General features: G+C 46.7%; 1 protein-coding gene across 5 annotated transcripts in view; it reads left to right on the top strand.

Moving 5' to 3' along the window:
• Positions 1 to 329: 329 nt before the first annotated feature.
• The window catches only part of dennd1c (DENN domain containing 1C), a 19943-nt gene continuing 6545 nt past the window's right edge, over positions 330 to 13727 (top strand). For 4 of the 5 annotated variants that reach the window (XR_011991648.1, XR_011991649.1, XM_072711802.1 and 1 more), the window contains exons 1-15: positions 330 to 500; positions 1099 to 1163; positions 2779 to 2822; positions 3510 to 3559; positions 3744 to 3863; positions 4989 to 5058; positions 5167 to 5247; positions 9775 to 9852; positions 10404 to 10457; positions 11322 to 11432; positions 11641 to 11741; positions 11929 to 11974; positions 12502 to 12603; positions 12696 to 12821; positions 12955 to 13059. Coding sequence is in view for 3 of the 5 variants with exons in the window: in XM_072711802.1 (XP_072567903.1) it covers positions 484 to 500; positions 1099 to 1163; positions 2779 to 2822; positions 3510 to 3559; positions 3744 to 3863; positions 4989 to 5058; positions 5167 to 5247; positions 9775 to 9852; positions 10404 to 10457; positions 11322 to 11432; positions 11641 to 11741; positions 11929 to 11974; positions 12502 to 12603; positions 12696 to 12821; positions 12955 to 13059 (1170 nt within the window). In the remaining 2 variants the exon portion in view is untranslated. The remainder of the gene's footprint in view (positions 501 to 1098; positions 1164 to 2778; positions 2823 to 3509; positions 3560 to 3743; positions 3864 to 4988; positions 5059 to 5166; positions 5248 to 9774; positions 9853 to 10403; positions 10458 to 11321; positions 11433 to 11640; positions 11742 to 11928; positions 11975 to 12501; positions 12604 to 12695; positions 12822 to 12954; positions 13060 to 13727) is intronic. The other variant, XM_072711805.1, reaches the window with a different exon arrangement.

Here is a 13727-nt window from a genome sequence, read left to right on the forward strand (position 1 = left end):
AGTTAATTAAAGCAGAACTAAAACTCCTGTCCCTTAAGCACTGTTGTAGTTGCTAAATGAGTGCAGGGATAGTACTTTAGCCCAGTAGAACAGCAAGTTAAGGTATGTGGAGAAAAGAATGTGTTCTGGCCACCTGATGCAGGAGCGAGGCCTCCTTAGATGGCGGGCACCTCAACACTTCCTAAATGTCTGGCTTCTGACGAGAGGGTCTCTGCATGAAAACAGAAGCGTTACACTAATGTGGTAACAGACACGGCCGGATACACTTCCTATTTTGAGAGAGAAAGACACGTCACACTCACTCTCTCACACCGACACTGACACTCAAACGTGCAGATCAGGAAGTGAGCCATCAAGTAGCAGTGTTTCTGAAGTCGATGCCCTGGGGTGCAGTCTCTGGCTCTGAGAGGACCCACGGTTCGCTGTGGCTATGACCCCCCCCTGATTACGGACCCCCCACTCATCTGGACTCGCGGCCTCGCCATGGGCACCCGGCTAAAGTGAGTGTGAGCCTCTCGCCACATAAAACTTCTTCTCCTCGACCTGCCGCTCATTTCCTCTGTTGCTGAAGTCCTCTGTTGGAAGCTCATGACAGGAGTTGCTCGCTTCCTGTGCATCTGTATTTTCACTGTTATTTCTTGACCAAGGTGCTATACTGGATGAAATTCAGCTGTATAAATAAAAGCAACCTTTTCTAGTGAAACTATATGGACTCAAAAGCAAACTCCACAAGACAATACACCTGCTTAAAGCATCTGTCGTAATGATATCAATAAAGTAAAAGATTTAATCTGTTGGGCTGAGTTCTGTTGGCTCTGTATTGGAATGGGACTCACGGGCAAGCAGTAGAATTGTGTTTGTGTGTGTCTGAAACGCAGGTAAAATAGGGGAATCACCCTCTGCCTGTTTGCAATTTATTTCGTTATGATTTTGACTACCTTGATTTGTTGTTTGTTTTCATATATCACTTTTGTGTATTGTTGACCTCTTGTATATATTGCTTGCTTAATATGTTTGATTACATCAGCTTGGGAAGTCAGTAATCTTATTGTATGTAATAAAATGACCATAAAACCTTTGAATCTTGAAACTTTTCAGAGAAAATCCAGAGAGAACCTTCAACTGGTTCTTTGAGGCCTCCTGTCCCATCGCCAAGGACAAAGGTGAGTAGTGTGATAGGAGTGTACTGGGACACACACACACACACACACACACACACACACACAGGTTTCTAATTATATCTCTGTAGAGACTATCCATTTATTTCTTTGGGGAAAACTCTAATCCCAACATAATAATCCCTTAACCCCTACGCAGTCCTAACCTTAACCATAAATAACCAAACAAAATAGAAAACTTTTAGGATTTTTACATTTTTGATTGCATTCACAGATCTTTGTGGGGACAATGTAATATAAACCTAATCTGCACACACACACACACACAGACACACACACACACACAGACACACACACACACACAGACACTCATCACTATCCAGCACCCTCAAGTGCCCACAGACAGACTTTTGTTTAAAAACAAGCTGTAGGTGATGAGGACAATCAGGCTTTTGTTTCAGCCAAGGAAATCATACTAAATGGGTTAATCAGGAAATGTAAGTTGTGCATTTTAATAGCAACGCAGGATGCGTATGGGTAACACATAAGGAAAGAGACATAGTAAAAGTTTTTAGAGATAGAAAAAGTTGCCCGTCTGAAGTGAGCTTATTAACCGGCACAGGAAGAGAGGGATAATCATGAGTAGGGGGATGACAGAGGGAAGAGCAGAGGAGGGAGAGCTGGAAAATGAGTGGAGATGAAGGAGGAGAAGGATGTCAGATGTGATGAAAGATGTGAGAGCAGGGCTGCCGGAACAGGGGGAGTGACGGTGGGATGGCGAGCAGAGCCTCTCTCATCAGCCAGCGACAATCCTGGCGCAGCAGCCCGGTTGCCTAGAAACCATTTCCCCCAAGAATCCGCCGAAGCGAGGAAGGGATCCGGCTGCTCTGGAGGGAGAGGGAGCCGGGCCATGGACATGCGCGAGCAGTCGAGAGTCAGACGGCTTGTTCCGGCGACACTGCTACCCAGCAGACCTCAGAAACGGCGCTTCCTGTTTTGTGATCAAGCAGCAAACCACAGCGAGAGAGACAGAGGCTTTTCATCTAGCTGCCTCCCTGCCAGCCTCACGGCCTATTAGTCTGAGACCCCACCCAGCACACACTTTGTTTCCTGGCAACGGCTGGCCAGAAAAAAAGGTCAAAAAAAGGACCACTGTAATTATCAGGACAAGCCCTGTGTTTCTTAGTAAAGCCTGGATATCTGGGCCAGTGACATATTTGGCAGACAGAAGCCAATGAGTCTTGGCTGAACATTTCACTTTTTAACATGTGAATTGAACCAAATGCCCATGACTTGAATCCCCATGTGATCAGGAGAGCCTGGTATTCTCGAGGAAGATGAATGTTTAATATAGTTGTTCACTTCTGTTTATTTTTTTGTGACAAGAAGAAAGTAATGATGAACCTTGAAGGAAAGACAAACATAGAAATGGAAGCTGAATACAAACACATGGAAGAGCCTGTTGTTGGTGGAGGGGGGGGGGGGTCCAGATTCAGATGCAAGTGCAAAAAAAACAGACACACTCAGGAACAGATGCACGCCCAGTCAGCCACAGGAAATGACATAAGCACAATGGTTAAACGGTGATCTCTTTGATGGAGGATGTGCACTGCTCTTCACTTTCTTTGCCTGTCCGTTTTATTCACCTTTTTTTTCCCAGATCCCCTGGTTTTGTTCCAGTTTCCTGAGGACTACAGCGATGAGGTGCATCATCACACTTACCTCAGAACCCTTTACCCGTCACAGGCATGAGGAGAATCGTCAGTGGTGACGCATCCTTACCTTAGAGAAATCTCCCGGCACAAGCATGAGGAGCATCATCACACTGGTGGCGCGTCCTTACCTAAGAGCCCTCACCCGGCACAGGCATGAGGAGCATCGTCACACTGGTGGCGCGTCCTTACCTAAGAGCCCTCACCCGGCACAGGCATGAGGAGCATCGTCACACTGGTGGCGCGTCCTTACCTAAGAGCCCTCACCCGGCACAGGCATGAGGAGCATCGTCACACTGGTGGCTCGTCCTTACCTCAGAGCCCTCACCCGGCACAGGCATGAGGAGCATCGTCACACTGGTGGCTCGTCCTTACCTCAGAGCCCTCACCCGGCACAGGCATGAGGAGCATCGTCACACTGGTGGCGCGTCCTTACCTAAGAGCCCTCACCCGGCACAGGCATGAGGAGCATCGTCACACTGGTGGCTCGTCCTTACCTCAGAGCCCTCACCCGGCACAGGCATGAGGAGCATCGTCACACTGGTTGCGTAGTGTAGTGAGGACACACTTAGGTCAGGGTTGGGGTCTTGGCCCCCTTTGCTGGATGTTAGGACAGAGATGCTGTGTATATCACCCCTTAGATGCAGCCTGAATTTTGAAGTATGTTTTCTTCTCTCAGGAATCCATTCGCAGTCTCCCACGGTTCTGCTTCCCTTACGACATAGAAAGGTAAAGTCACATGTTGTTTGATAATGAGCCTCCAGTTCATGGAAGGTACTCTATTTATGGACATAGTGCACTGTTACAGACTCGGACTGGTGGACTCTCCCTGTTTTCTTCTGTAATAGTGATAGTAATAGTACCTATTGTCTTTATGGGTTCAAAACTCAATTACTCTTTATGTTACATGCAGGGTGAAACCAAGTATGGTAGTACAACACTTCACCTTTGTACTCACCGATCTAGAAGGATGTCAGCGTTTCGGATTTTGCCGTCAGACTTCTGGGTCTAAGAGCTGTCTCTGCGTCTTGAGGTAAAGTAAAATGAAACTGACTGAAAAATGAACAGTTGTCTCTGTAGATCTACTGCCACCTGCTGGATATGTGAAAGTGTACAGGTGGGTTTCCCACAATACTGCAGTAGGATCCTTAGACACAGTTGTGAAGTGTAGTGGAGTTCATGTTTCCATCAGTCTGCATAAGCTTGCTACTATCTCAGTTACTGTTAGTGCTCTAACAGCAAACCAACTGGTTAGGCTTTCACAGGTGCACCCTCCATTGAGTGCTGTAATGGGTAAACCCCACAATGAGATCTATCACAGGCGTACCCTCCAAAAAGGGCTTTCACAGAAAAACCCTCCAATGAGATCTACTGTATCATAAGCGCACCTTCCAAAAAGGGCTTTCACAGAAAACCCTCCAAGGAGAGGTATCACAGGTTGACCCTCCAAAAAGGGCTTTCACAGAAAAAGCCCTCCAATGACAGATTTCAAAGTGAATCCCTCTCGAAATAGGGCTTTCACTGAAAAACCCTCCAACTAAACAAATATTTTTATATTTTTGATGCATCATGTCCATCGCGTGATGCAAATCTCTCACATTAGCATATCTGATGCTTAAACCTGGGTGCTAACATGGGCTCCTCCTGGTCAGGACCTGTACATACGAGACACAACCTTCTAGGCACCATCAGCCTTGTTCACTTGAGTGCTCTCAGGCCCCTTTTCAGACCTAGCAACTTAGCCAAACTCATAGCCAGATGCAAGGCTGTAGAGCTAGGATAAGGAGAACAACAAAGCAGCAAAGACGGTATCATGATCCTTCATTCATACAGAAACCTGTTGGAAGGCTGAGGCCACTGTAGGAACTTAACTGGGTAAATGTAGGCTTAGGGTTATAAAAGATGCAATGTCCTTTCACGCTCTTATAAGGGTAGTTGAAAGGGTAGAGTGTAGGGGATTTGAGAAGACAATGTGCAACATGTGCAATGATGCAGCTTCCAGAATTCAGGATGAGGTTCTGAATTATTCCTGTAACTCTGTTTTGCGATTTGATGTGCACAGTGAGCTGTATTGAAGAGTATTACTCCGGCCAGGACTTCTTCCTGGAGAAAGTCTGTTAGACCATCCCCTCAAGCCTCTCATTTCTTTTTGTTGCAGTTACCTACCCTGGTTTGAGGTCTTCTACAAACTCCTGAATAATCTGGCTGACTATTTGACTAAAGGACAGGTAAAGCCACTGTCATTTTTAATAATCATTCCCTGGATTAGGAATGTTCCCTGCGTGCTTCCTGTGAAATATGTCCTGTTCATGTCACGACTCGCTGCTGTTTGACAGACCAATGAAATGCGAGAACTGCTGTCCGCCCTCCACAAACACCCCGTCCCACAGGCTGACAGCTTCGCCACCCTACAGCTGGTAAGTCAACAGCATTCAATGGCCCCCTGCTTCGGGTCAATATTAAAGGATATACCTCCCAAAAAGAGTGTGCTAACTGTCCTTTGTACTAATACAAATGACAGAATAACAACCATTTTTCTGAAAATTTTTCTTTGCCTGCCGTGCTGTGGGAAGTGAAGTTTAATTTTATGGGAAAATACTGATTGGGAATAAATCTGCTTGATAGCGGGTGTGAGGAAAATGCCTGGCATCTGTAGACGTCTTGTTAGACACAGAGCTATGATAAACTTGATCTAGCGCACAAAAACAGGCCTTCACTGTGGTGATGCCAAATTATCAATGATGCAACTATTTCGTTATGTTGCATCAATGCAGTCCTGCTACACCTATGCTTGGTTGACTTTCTGTAAATTCTTGTAACTGTGCTGTGTGGTATGTGTCCTCTTGCCAACTCTGAGGAGTCTTGCCACTGTTCTGCGCTGTGTTGTCACATGATGATCTGTTGTGTTTTGCCTGCGTCTTTGCTGTATCTGCTGTGGCATGCTGTTATCTCACTGACCAGTGCTGCCAGCAGTATTACGTTAGCTCACAGACCTGTGATGTCAGCAGTATTACGTTATCTCACTGACCAGTGCTGCCAGCAGTATTACATTATCTCTCAGACCTGTGCTGTCAGAGGTATTACGTAATCTCACTGACCTGTGCTGCCAGCAGTATTACGTTTTCTCACCAACCTGTGCTGTCAGCAGTATTACGTTACCTCACTGACCAGTGCTGCCAGCAGTATTACATTATCTCACCGACCTGTGCTGTCAGCAGTATTATGTTATTTCATTGACCAGGACTGCCAGCAGTATTACATTATCTCACAGACCTGTGCTGTCAGCAGTATTATGTTATTTCATTGACCAGGACTGCCAGCAGTATTACGTTATCTCACTGACCAGTGCTGCCAGCAGTTTTACTTTATCTCCCCGACCTGTGCTTTCAGCAGTATTACGTTATCGCACTGACCAGTGCTGCCAGCAGTATTACATTATCTCACAGACCTGTGCTGTCAGCAGTATTACATTATCTCACAGACCTGTGCTGTCAGCAGTATTACATTATCTCACTGACCAGTGCTGGCAGCAGTTTTACGTTATCTCACTGACCTGTGCTGCCAGCAGTATTACATTATCTCACTGACCTCTGCTGTCAGCAGTATTACATTATCTCACCGACCTGTGCTGCCAGCAGTATTACGTTATCTCACAGACCTGTGCTGTCAGCAATGTTATGTTATCTCACTGACCTCTGCTGTCAGCAGTATTACGTTATCTCACAGACCTGTGCTGTCAGCAGTATTACGTTATCTCACTGACCTCTGCTGCCAACAGTATTACGCTATCTCACTGACCTCTGCTGTCAGCAGTATGACATTATCTCACTGACCAGTGCTGGCAGCAGTTTTACGTTATCTCACTGACCTGTGCTGCCAGCAGTATTACATTATATCACTGACCTCTGCTGTCAGCAGTATTACATTATCTCACCGACCTGTGCTGCCAGCAGTATTACGTTATCTCACAGACCTGTGCTGTCAGCAATGTTATGTTATCTCACTGACCTCTGCTGTCAGCAGTATTACGTTATCTCACAGACCTGTGCTGTCAGCAGTATTACGTTATCTCACTGACCTCTGCTGCCAACAGTATTACGCTATCTCACTGACCTCTGCTGTCAGCAGTATTACGTTATCTCACTGACCTCTGCTGTCAGCAGTATTACGTTATCTCACCGACCTGTGCTGTCAGCAGTATTACGTTATCTTACTGACGTCTGCTGTCAGCAGTATTACGTTATCTCACAGACCTGTCCTGTCAGCAGTATTACGCTATCTCACTGACCTCTTCTGTCAGCAGTATTACGCTATCTCACTGACCTCTGCTGTCAGCAGTATTACGTTATCTCACAGACCTGTCCTGTCAGCAGTATTACATTATCTCACCGACCTGTGCTGCCAGCAGTATTACGTTATCTCACAGACCTGTGCTGTCAGCAATATTATGTTATCTCACTGACCTCTGCTGTCAGCAGTATTACGTTATCTCACAGACCTGTGCTGTCAGCAGTATTACGTTATCTCACTGACCTCTGCTGCCAGCAGTATTACGCTATCTCACTGACCTCTGCTGTCAGCAATATTACGTTATCTCACTGAACTGTGCTGCCAGCAGTATTACGTTATCTCACTGACCTCTGCTGTCAGCAATATTACGTTATCTCACCGACCTCTGCTGTCAGCAGTATTACGTTATCTCACAGACCTCTGCTGTCAGCAGTATTACGTTATCTCACAGACCTGTCCTGTCAGCAATATTATGTTATCTCACAGACCTGTCTTGTCAGCAGTATTACGTTATCTCACAGACCTCTGCTGTCAGCAGTATTACGTTATCTCACAGACCTGTCCTGTCAGCAGTATTACGTTATCTCACAGACCTGTGCTGTCAGCAGTATTACGTTATCTCACTGACCTCTGCTGCCAGCAGTATTACGCTATCTCACTGACCTTTTCTGTCAGCAATATTACGTTATCTCACTGACCTCTGCTGTCAGCAGTATTACGTTATCTCACTGACCTCTGCTGTCAGCAGTATTACGTTATCGCACCGACCTGTGCTGTCAGCAGTATTACGTTATCTTACTGACGTCTGCTATCAGCAGTATTACGCTATCTCACTGACCTCTGCTGTCAGCAATATTACGTTATCTCACTGACCTGTGCTTCCAGCAGTATTACGTTATCTCACTGACCTCTGCTGTCAGCAGTATTACGTTATCTCACTGACCTCTGCTGTCAGCAGTATTACGTTATCTCACTGACCTCTGCTGTCAGCAGTATTACGTTATCTCACAGACCTGTCCTGTCAGCAGTATTACATTATCTCACTGACCTCTGCTGTCAGCAGTATTACGTTTTCTCACAGACCTGTGCTGTCAGCAGTATTACGTTATCTCACAGACCTGTCCTGTCAGCAGTATTACATTATCTCACTGACCTCTGCTGTCAGCAGTATTACGTTTTCTCACAGACCTGTGCTGTCAGCAGTATTACGTTATCTCACAGACCTCTGCTGTCAGCAGTATTACGTTATCTCACAGACCTGTCCTGTCAGCAGTATTATGTTATGTCACAGACCTGTCTTGTCAGCAGTATTACGTTATCTCACAGACCTCTGCTGTCAGCAGTATTACGTTATCTCATAGACCTGTCCTGTCAGCAGTATTACGTTATCTCACAGACCTGTGCTGTCAGCTGTATTACGTTATCTCACTGACCTCTGCTGCCAGCAGTATTACGCTATCTCACTGACCTTTGCTGTCAGCAATATTACGTTATCTCACTGACCAGTGCTGGCAGCAGTATTACGTTATCTCACTGACCTCTGCTGTCAGCAGTATTACGTTATCTCACTGACCTCTGCTGTCAGCAGTATTACGTTATCGCACCGACCTGTGCTGTCAGCAGTATTACGTTATCTTACTGACGTCTGCTGTCAGCAGTATTACGCTATCTTACTGACCTCTGCTGTCAGCAGTATTACATTATCTCACTGACCAGTGCTGTCAGCAGTATTACATTATCTCACTGACCTCTGCTGTCAGCAATATTACGTTATCTCACTGACCTCTGCTGTCAGCAGTATTACGTTATCTCACTGACCTCTGCTGTCAGCAATATTACGTTATCTCACTGACCTGTGCTTCCAGCAGTATTACGTTATCTCACTGACCTCTGCTGTCAGCAGTATTACGTTATCTCACTAACCTCTGCTGTCAGCAGTATTACGTTATCTCACCGACCTCTGCTGTCAGCAGTATTACGTTATCTCACCGACCTCTGCTGTCAGCAGTATTACGTTATCTCACTGACCTCTGCTGTCAGCAGTATTACGTTATCTCACAGACCTGTCCTGTCAGCAGTATTACGTTATCTCACTGACCTCTGCTGTCAGCAGTATTACGTTTTCTCACAGACCTGTCCTGTCAGCAGTATTACGTTATCTCACAGACCTCTGCTGTCAGCAGTATTACGTTATCTCACAGACCTGTCCTGTCAGCAGTATTACATTATCTCACAGACCTGTGCTGTCAGCAGTATTACGTTATCTCACTGACCTCTGCTGTCAGCAATATTACGCTATCTCACTGACCTCTGCTGTTAGCAATATTACGTTATCTCACTGACCTCTACTGTCAGCAGTATTACGTTATCTCACAGACCTGTCCTATCAGCAGTATTACGTTATCTCACTGACCTCTGCTGCCAGTTGTGTTACATGTATCTGTGCGTTTCTTGGCCTCAAGATTGCGCTCTGTGTGATTATTATTATTTCAATTAGATTTGGAAGCAATGTTTATGGTTTTCATTTACTTGCGGTTTATCACTTTATTTTCGTAACTTGCTTCATTTCAGTTTTCCTTTTTGCTGACTCTTTGTGAGCTGCACTGTTAGATGAAGTTGTGTTACAAATGTCAGCGTGTCTATTCCTCCTTGAGGGTGGGCAGCTACAGGTCACCACAGGGGTACAGGACCCTTTGGGAGGCTGTTGCCCTGCCCCGTCAGGGGAGTCAGGGGTGAGTGTTGGTACATCACTGTAGCTTGTGCTTCAGCTGCCTAATCCCCTTGAACACTGGGGCAGGATTCACCCCAAAGCATGAGGCAGACTAACTCTGCTGGACTAACTCCTTATGACTGGACTAACATGAGATCCCAGGCTGGAATGACCCCTAAAATGGGATTATATCTGAATTCTGCACAGGCCTAATACACAGAGAGACTCTGTTTTCGGAAGAGGGGGGAAAACTATAAAGGCATGGATCCACCTTAACCCTTAACCAGCAAGCCATGACAAACTCATGCTGAACACCACATGGCACTAACGCTCTGTTTCTGTACCTATGGGGGTTCATGCAGCTGCTCCTTGGCCATGGATGCATAAGCATGTGTGAAGATCCATGTCGCCCTCTGTTCTGTTGGGCCTCTGAGCCACAGTATCATCCTGCAGCAGGCTTTTCAGGTCTAACCACACCCATGGCCATGCAAGCCCATGGTCAGTTGGTGTGTTGGCATGTCATTGCTGTGGTTACCTGCTGACTGTGGCCTGCTCTTTGTGACGTCCTGACAGGTACCGTACTTCATCGCTCCAGACCCCAAGAGTCTGCCCTCCATCCCTGAGAGTGTAAGCTTCTCCACCGACACCGGCAACTGCTCTAACACCCCCTTGCTGTGTACCTGCTACTTCCAGCAGGATGGAATATTGACATATGATCACACCACTGACTGCCCCGACGTGTTTATTTGGGCCTGTGTGTGTGGTCTGTGCACTGTGCATGGGAGTTCTACTTACACAAATATGGTCTGAGGACAGAACAAAAAAATTATTGGTTCATTGAGATAACCAATCAGATTGTACAGGAGGTAGGTCGAAGCGACTAGAGGAGGCAGGACTGAGACATCTGATTGGTTGATCCTGCCTCCTCTAGTTGCTTGGACCCACCATTTTTCATTCTGCCCTCAGAACACTTTTGTGTAAGTAAAACACCCTTGTGCATATGTGTGTGGCCAGTACTTGTATGTGTGTGCGTGTGTGGTCTGTGCTTATGTATGCATGGTCTGTGCTCATGTGTGTGGGTTGTGCATGTGTGTGTGTGGTCTGTGCTCTAGCATGTGTGTGGTCTGTACTTGTGCATGTATGTGGCGTTTGCTTGAGTGTGTGATGTTTGTGCTCGTGGGTGTGGTCTCTGTGTATGTGTATGATCTGGACTAGTGCGTGTGGTCTTTGGTGATGTGTGTGGTCTGTACTTGTGTGTGTGTGTGTGTGGCCTTTGCTTGTGTGTGTGTGTGTGTGGCCTTTGCTTGTGTGTTTGGTCTGTGCTTAAGCGGGTGTAGTCTGCCCTTGTGCATGTGCCTGATCTATACTTGTTTGTGTGGTCTTTGTTGATGTGTGTGTGGTCTTTGCTCATGTGCCTGGTCTGTGCTTGTTTGTGTGGTTTCTGTTCATGCATGTGTTCTGCACTCATGCGTGTGTGTGACTCTTTTCCAGAGGAACCTGACAGAGTTGGTGGTTTCAGTGGATGTCAGTAACCTGCTGCAGCTTTATGCCAGCATGCTGTTTGAGAGGCGTATCCTCCTCTACTCCAGCAAGCTGAGCACAGTGAGTGCCCCCTCCCATCCTCTTGCGCCACTATTGGCTCTCACCAAGTGTCATGTGATGGCATTTCAGAAGTGATGATTTAGGCTTTAGGGCCTGCACACAGACTGGCTGTGATTAGCTTTTTCAGGACTGCAGATTGGCAGTCCTCTTATGTGATTGACTGTGATAGTGTTTCAGAAATGCTGATTGGCTCTCTGCCCCTTCCCAGCTAACGGCTTGCGTCCACGCCTGCAGCTCTGTGCTCTTCCCCATGTACTGGCAGCACATTTTCATTCCCGTTCTTCCTCCACATCTACTCGACTATTGCTGGTGGGTCTCTCTGTGATGGTCTGCAGGCATTTTCTGAAGGACACGTGAGCCGCGGCGATTATGATTGGCTGATAAAAAAAAAATTAAAACAAAAATAATGATAGAACTGGAGGTGAGGAAACCATGAGTGATGGAGTTTTCTTTTGTCTTTTTTTCTTCTTCTCTCCTCTCCCTCTTCATGCCCTAGTGCTCCCATGCCCTACCTGATTGGAGTCCATTCAAGTCTCTCTGAGGTACCGACCCAGTGCCATTCAGAATCAGAATCAGAATTAAAATCCATCATTGTCATTGCAGAATTGTAGACACACAAAGTAAGTCCTGATGGCAGCATCAGTAAAACAACACAGACACATGTCAAGGGACAGTAACAGATACAATAAAGCAAACAATTAATAAAGCAAACAATTAATAAACAAACAATTAATAAACAAACGATTAATAAACAAACGATTAATAAACAAACAATTAATAAACAAACGATTAATAAACAATGCACAATAAATAACACAAAACTGGGATTTTTATAGTAATGTGTAAAATAAAATTTAAAAACCAAGTGGAATGTGGGGTGACTATAACGTAAGAACAAGATAATGTAAAATAAGGTGACGGTGACCAGTATGTGAAGAAAGTGCCAAGTGTAGCAGTGATGACAGTGGGTGCCACACCCCCGGGTGCCATGCCCCCACACCCCCGGGTGCCACGCCGCCAGGTCCCCGGGCCGCTCGATTGGCTGAGAGCTGAACACTGTGTTCCACAGAGGGTGCGAAGCTGTGCCTTGGAAGATGTGGTGATCCTGAATATAGACACAAACACCATGGAGTCTCCCTTTGACGACCTGAGGAGGATTCCCTCATACGTGGTGATTCCCTGAACGGGCTGAGGCTTGGGGGGCGGGGAGGGATGGGGGGGTGCCCTTCAGACCTGAACCTCTTACCTGTCAGTGCTCCTCAGGTGTCCGCTTTAAAGGTGAGGTTGAAGAAGCAGTCTGCAGCCACGGGGACGGGGGTGGCCAGGGCCTTCCTGAGGGCGCAGGCCGAGCTCTTTGGGGGTTACAGAGAGGCCCTGACCAGGCCGACGGTGAGCCAGACTCAGGGGTGTGTCTGGGGGGCTGTTAATGTTCTGTTTGTATGCATTCTTTTAAAAACATAAGCACTCAGCAATGTTATGTGACAGGAGGCATCCCATAATCTCGTTTTTTTATTTCCCAAAGGAGGGTGGACCCATTGCTTTCTGCAAGAAATCTTTTCTGAACCATAAATCCAAATCCATGAGGCACTTCCTGGAGAGTGCAGTCCACCTGCAGTTCTTCAAGCAGGTACCAAAGCAGAGATCAGTGGAAGGGGCTGGATGGGCTGCCCGTGGGACACTGCCCCCTAGTGGTTGTGAAGCTCGCTAACATGAATGAGAGGTTAAAAAATGAAATGATATAATGCTTTATTTGCCATTTGCACAAGTACAGGTGGAATTCTTCTTTTCGCATATCCCATCATTCACTGCTTTGAGACACACACACATACATGGGTGAGAGAAGTTTGGAGTCGGGTCTGCGTAGGTTCAGGCCACTTTTCTGGCATCCCTGGAGAATTTTGGGGGGTTAAGGGCCTTGCTGTGACTATTCTGCCGAGGCCCAAACTGGTGCCTCCTGATCACCAGTAGGGCTGTCAGGATATCTGATTTTCAGTACACGCTTATCATGACCCAATGAATTAGCAATATTCATATAATTTCAATATTCAGGGCTACTGTACTGGTGTTTACTTACACCCACTGCTCTGCCGCGTGGCACACAGCGCCCCCTGGTAACAGAGCTGGCAGTGCAGGCCATATCAGCATCCGCGTGGCACACAGCGCCCCCTGGTAACAGAGCTGGCAGAGCAGGCCATATCAGCATCCGCGTGGCACCAGCGCCCCCTGGTAACAGAGCTGGCAGTGCAGGCCATATCAGCATCCGCGTGGCACACAGCGCCCCCTGGTAACAGAGCT

Source organism: Paramormyrops kingsleyae, chromosome 5 (genome assembly GCF_048594095.1).
Source record: "Paramormyrops kingsleyae isolate MSU_618 chromosome 5, PKINGS_0.4, whole genome shotgun sequence".
Lineage (NCBI taxonomy): Eukaryota > Metazoa > Chordata > Actinopteri > Osteoglossiformes > Mormyridae > Paramormyrops > Paramormyrops kingsleyae.